At 38.8% G+C, this 6000-nt stretch overlaps 1 protein-coding gene across 1 annotated transcript in view; it reads left to right on the forward strand.

The window, feature by feature from the left end:
• The window catches only part of LOC147344091 (cytochrome P450 2C9-like), a 54747-nt gene extending 52385 nt beyond the window's left edge, over positions 1-2362 (forward strand). The window contains exons 8-9 of the mRNA XM_086378796.1: positions 717-858; positions 1821-2362. Coding sequence (XP_086234922.1) covers positions 717-858; positions 1821-2002 — 324 coding nt within the window. The 3' untranslated portion in view covers positions 2003-2362. The remainder of the gene's footprint in view (positions 1-716; positions 859-1820) is intronic.
• Positions 2363-6000: the final 3638 nt, after the last annotated feature.

A 6000-nucleotide genomic window follows, 5' to 3' on the forward strand; every position in this document is an offset into this window, starting at 1 on the left:
TTTCAAAGACAATGGGCTGCTTTTCTGGGTGCCTGATATCCTCTGCCAGCATTCAGAAGTTGTTCTGTGGAATTTGCTCAGGGCTCAAGTGTTCTTTCGATGAATTTGTGGGGGAGAAAGTGGTCTCCCCGTCCTATTCCTCTGCCATCTTAGGACCGCCCCCCCCCCCGCCCTTTCTATATGTTTTTAAGCTAGCATCCATCTCTAATGAACCCTGCCATATACTTTAAGACAAACAATCCACATGGCAATGATAAATACTAGCAGTTGTTATTATACTTATTGTTATTATCACAGAATTTATTATTAATTAGATGAGAAATCTGTTTATAAAAGCCTTATGAACTTATAATCCAGACATCCCAAACTCTAAGAGTCTCCCCGTTTTAAACCATAATCCACATATTAGATGAGTGAAAACTAAAGTAGTGAAATAAGGCAGTTGATGGGGACAGACAACAGTATGATAAGCAGAATGGATTCAGAAGGTCTAACACACTAGGATCCATGAACTCACCACTTCAAATACCACTGTCACTTGCCTTAAGCTTATTCCTTATTTATTACTTCTTTGTCTGGCTCAAAATGCCATTGTCTTTCTTTGGACCTAGAATTCCTCACCTGTAGGTCATAATATTGGAATGAATAATTTATAACATTTCTTCCAGTTCCATGACTTCTTTATAATTCAGTTTATCTTCATCTTTTCTTCCCAGGGCACAGGTGTATTAGTATCACTGACTTCTGTGCTGTATGATGACAAAGTATTTCCTAACCCAGAAATGTTTGACCCTGGCCACTTCCTGGATGAGAGTGGTAACTTTAAAAAGAGTGACCACTTCATGCCTTTCTCAGCAGGTAACAAAATTTTTTCCTTCGTTACTTCAAAGGACAAGATGCTTTGGGGGCGGGGGGGGGGGATCAGTTGGAACTTCTTATAAAATTCCCACTCAGGGGCTGGTTGGACTGCTCTTTTCCTATACTCAGGTGTAGGAATTGCAATGCCCACACACTTTCCCTTCTCATAATATATGCTCTTTATTGCTCTAAGTTACCAAAGCTTTGAAAGATGACCCAATTCTTTCAAATTCAGAAATAAAATTTGAGCTAGGTGCTGAAAATATAAGAGAAGTGTACCTTATCCATAAGGAACCATGTGTTGTAAAACTTGAAACTTCAAGATGTGTTGAAGATTGATGAAGATGTAGTTAGAGCAGAGAACAGAGGCTGTGAGGAGTAGAAATAAAGATGATAGGGACATCAGACTAAGAACATAAACTACAACTATACTGTGTGTTTCCAGGAGAAGAAAAAGGTTGATGAAAACATGAAATATCAAATTGCATGAGAATTGTTAATGAAGTACATGGCATAGTGCCAAAGCTCACTAAAAATTTGTGTAAATAAGGGTAGCCATTCTGCTCTGCTAAGTCACGCCAGTCGCGTCCAACTCTGTGCGACCCCATAGATGGCAGCCCACCAGGCTCCCCTGTCCCCGGGATTCTCCAGGCAAGAACACTGGAGTGGGTTGCCATTTCCTTCTCCAATGCCAGGGTAGCCATTAAGATACGAAATTATGTGGACAGCATGTGTATCCATTCTATGTCTGCCTATCTAACTGTTGTGGCTTACATTTATCCATTCAACCATTCATCAATTGTTACTTTCTAACCACTGATAAGTAACACATTGGCCAGTTCCTCATGAAACTCCCCCACAGCTGTGAGAGGTTGGAATACCAGATGTGCATGCCAACTCTTTCTAACAACCAGAAACACAGTGTTCTAGGAGTATGTACTCTCTGTGTTTGTTATTTTCAGGAAAACGGATTTGTGCAGGAGAGAGCCTGGCCCGCATGGAGGTGTTTTTATTCCTGACAGCGATTTTACAAAAATTTACTTTGAAATCTGTGGTTGACCCAAAGGACATCGACACCACCCCAATTGCCAATGGGTTCACTTCTGTGCCACCTCCTTACAAGCTCTGCTTCATTCCTCTGTAAGGACTTGTCTCCTATGACGTTGTCTTCAACTCCTTCTCATCTGAGGCATTGGTCACCTCCTTTCCTCTTCATTCTTCTGCCTAGGAATGCCTTCTCAATCTCTCTTCTTGTTATGGTGCAGTTTCACTGCAGAAATGTATCCGCTATTCTCCATGTCCTGTAACATTTGTATTGGCCATCACATATGCTAATGCTTTATCTATATAACATTTGTATTGGCCATCACATATGCTAATGCTTTATCTATTACCGAGTAGCACTATGCAGTCAATACAAAATAGAACAAGATGATTAGTGTATGGCAATGGAGAGTTATTATTCTATGCATGTTCCTAATTAAAAGCATAATTTGATGAGCCAGTTCTCAGAGTTTCCTTATGGTGTGCCTAATACACGTGAGAAAGGAAGGAAAGTAATTCAAAGAAGTCATGTTGGTCTCATAGTGATCAGCACAGAGGACTACAGAGATTAAGCAGGAAAGTTCTCTTAGCTGCATGTCACCTAGAGTTACTTGAGGTTTGGATTTGCAACTGAAAGAGATTGTGTCCAGGAGTGCCTCAGTAGGAAAATATTGAGATCAGTGATACTAAGGAATTAAATCCAAAGTAAGCCACAGAAAACTACAAATGAAAATTAGAGCAGAAATCAGTGAAATTGCAAACAAGGAATCAGGATAAAAATCAATGAGACCAAAGTTAATTCTCTGAAAAGTTGAATAGAATTGATAAACCCATATGTAACCTATTCCCCACTCCGAGAGAAGACACATTATTAATATCATTGCTAAAAGAGGGACCATAACTTTAAGTCCCAGAGCACTAAAAGGATCATAAGGGATTATTATGAAGCTGTATGCCCACCAGTTTGAGAAGTTCAATGACATAGGTTAATTTCACACACAATCTGTCAAAATTCACACCTGGAAGAGTAACACCAACTAGTTGAAACTAGTTGAAAGACTTCTGTACCCTTAGTGAATGTGAACCTAGCCACATCAAAGCCAGAAAGAGAAGCAGATCCTCTCTCATCACAACTACCAAGCCCAACAATGTGCCCTATAATTGGGCAGGTATCCCCCTCCCAGCTCTCAGCTTCTCCTTGAGGAGCAAAGGAGTTGGCATGCACATCTGACATTCCAACCTCTCACAGCTGTGGGGAGTTTCATGAGGAACTGGCCTCTGTGTTACCTGTCTTGGAGCACTGAAAGGACTCAGCAAGCTGTAGATACCTAGGAGTTTCTAGGACATAAGAAGCAGGCTGGGCTAGCACACAGGTTTGAGAGACCTCCAGAATCTCTGGCTGAGCTGATTGGTGAAGTTTTTCTCCTCCATGTGACTAGTCAGTGAAGACTGAAACTGGCTATTGTCTAATGTGCAAACCGCAATGCAGAGAGTCAAGGAAAATTTAGAAACAAGAGATGTATGATTGACCTAAAACATCATTCAAAATAAGTCATAAAGTTGTTCACTGTGGTCTGGAGAACAGTAAAGAAATGAAGTAGGAATTTCAACAACAGGGCAGAAAATTCAAAGGTGTAAAACAGAAGTCAGAGCTGAAGATTACTTTTTGTATTTAAAAAAATCATTAGAGAATGTAACAATAGACTAGATCAAGCAGAACAAAAGATCAGAAAACTTGAAGATAAGTCATTGGAAATTATTCAGTTGAGAGAAAAAAGAAAAGAAATTTAAGGAACTTATAGAACACTATCAAGTAGATCAATACATGCAGTATAGGAGTCATAGACAGAGCGGAGAGAAAGAGAAAGGACCAGAAAGCTAATTGAAATTAACAATGGCAGAAAACTTCCCACATCTGGAAGAGGAAGTGCACATAGAAGGAAGGAGGTACCAAGCAGGACACCCCTTATTCATGGAATAAAATGGTTACTTCAAGAGAGTGATAGCTTTTTTATTCAAAAGAAGCTGATCTGGTTCTATTAGAGTTAGAACCATGTGAGTTAGACAGGAAGTAGTACTTTGGTTTGTCCTGGTTAAAATGTTCCCTGAGACATGGGTTCATTTAAATTCTAAAGGTTATAGAACCAAACTTTTCTGACTCCAGTTTAATAAGCTGACACTGTAATTATTAACTGTATTAATATTTATTTTGAAAGTCACTGATTAGTGTGAATCATGGAATTAGTGTGAATCATGGAATATTGAACAATGGTGCCATATAAAGGAATTATAAAAATCAAACAAAGCCCATAGTCTGCATAAAGATGGAATTAATAAAAATCACAGTGGAAATAAGTAAAACAGAGACTAAAAGCAGAACCAATACAATATTGTAAAGTAATTAGCCTCTAAAATAAATAAATTTAAGTTTTTTTAAAAAAGAATGATAGAAAAGACCAACAAAACCAAGAATTGGGTTTTTTGATAAGGAAAAGAAAACTGATAAAATTTTAGCCAGAGTCTTTATGGAAATTAAGAGTGGAGCATATAAAATTAGAAATCATTGAGAAGTTACAACCAATATCACAGAAATACAAAGAATCATCAGAGAATACTACCAACAGTTATTTGCGAATGAACTGGACAACCTAGAAGAAATAGATACATTCCTAGAAACATACAATCTTCCAGGACTAAATCAAGAAGAAATAGATAATCAGAACAGATAAATTCAGTTCAGTTCAGTTCAGTCACTCAGTCGTGTCCGACTCTTCATGACCCCATGAATCGCAGCACGCCAGGTCTCCCTGTCCATCACCAACTCCTGGAGTTCACTCAGACTTACATCCATCAAGTCAGTGATGCCATCCAGCCATCTCATCCTCTGTTGTCCCCTTCTCCTCCTGCCCACAATCCCTCCCAGCATCAGAGTCTTTTCCAATGAGTCAACTCTTTGCATGAGGTGGCCAAAGTACTGGAGTTTCAGCTTCAGCATCATTCCCTCCAAAGAAATCCCAGGGCTGATCTCCTTCAGAATGGACTGGTTGGATCTCCTTGCAGTAATACTAGTATTGAAACTGAATAAGTAGTAATAAAAAAAAATCTGCCTACAAACAACCATTCAGGACTGGATGGCTTCACAGGAGAATTTTACCAAACATTTAAAAAATAGTTGAGAATTCCCTGGTGATTCAGTGATTAGGACTTTGTGCTTTCACAGCTGATGATCAGATTCAATTCCTGGTCAGGGGAACTAAGAACCCACAAGCTGCACATCACAGCCAGAAAAAAATAGTTAATACCTATCCTTCTCAAACTATTCCAAAACTCTGAAGAGGAGGGAACACCTCCAAACTAATTCTGTGAGACCATCACTACTTTGATACCAAACCAAGAAACTAAAAAAGAAAACTACAGATCAATATCTGTATATCCCTGATAAACAAAGAAGTCCTGAATGAAATATTAGCTAAATTCAACAATACATAAAAATGATCATATACCATGATCTAGTGGGGTTAATTTTAGGGATGCAAGGATGATTCAACACCTACAAATCAATCAAAGTGATATACCACATTAACAAAACAAAGGGTTGAAATCACGTAATCATCTTCCCCGATGTAGAGAAAGCATTTGACAAAATTCAATATCTATTCATGATAAAAAAAAAAAAAACACTCTTTACAGACTTGGTATAAAGGGAACATATTTCAAGATAGTAAAGGTTCCAAATAGGAAAAGGAGTACGTTAAGGCTGTATACTGTCACCCTGCTTATTTAACTTCTATGCAGAGTACATCATGAGAAATGCTGGGCTGGAAGAAGCACAAGCTGGAATCTAGATTGCCAGGAGAAATATCAATAACCTCAGATATGCAGATGACACCACCCTTATGGCAGAAAGTGAAGAGGAACTAAAAAGCCTCTTGATGAAAGTGAAAGAGGAGAGTGAAAATGTTGGCTTAAAGCTCAACATTCAGAAAACAGAGATCATGGCATCTGGTACCATCACTTCATGGGAAATAGATGGGGAAACAGTGTCAGAATTTATTTTGGGGGGGCTCCAAAATCACTGCAGATGGTGACTGCAGCCAG

The sequence above is a fragment of the Bos grunniens genome, chromosome 26, assembly GCF_055505025.1.
Source record: "Bos grunniens cultivar Pamir isolate PY7600 chromosome 26, Bosgru_T2T1.0, whole genome shotgun sequence".
Classification (NCBI taxonomy): Eukaryota; Metazoa; Chordata; class Mammalia; order Artiodactyla; family Bovidae; genus Bos; species Bos grunniens.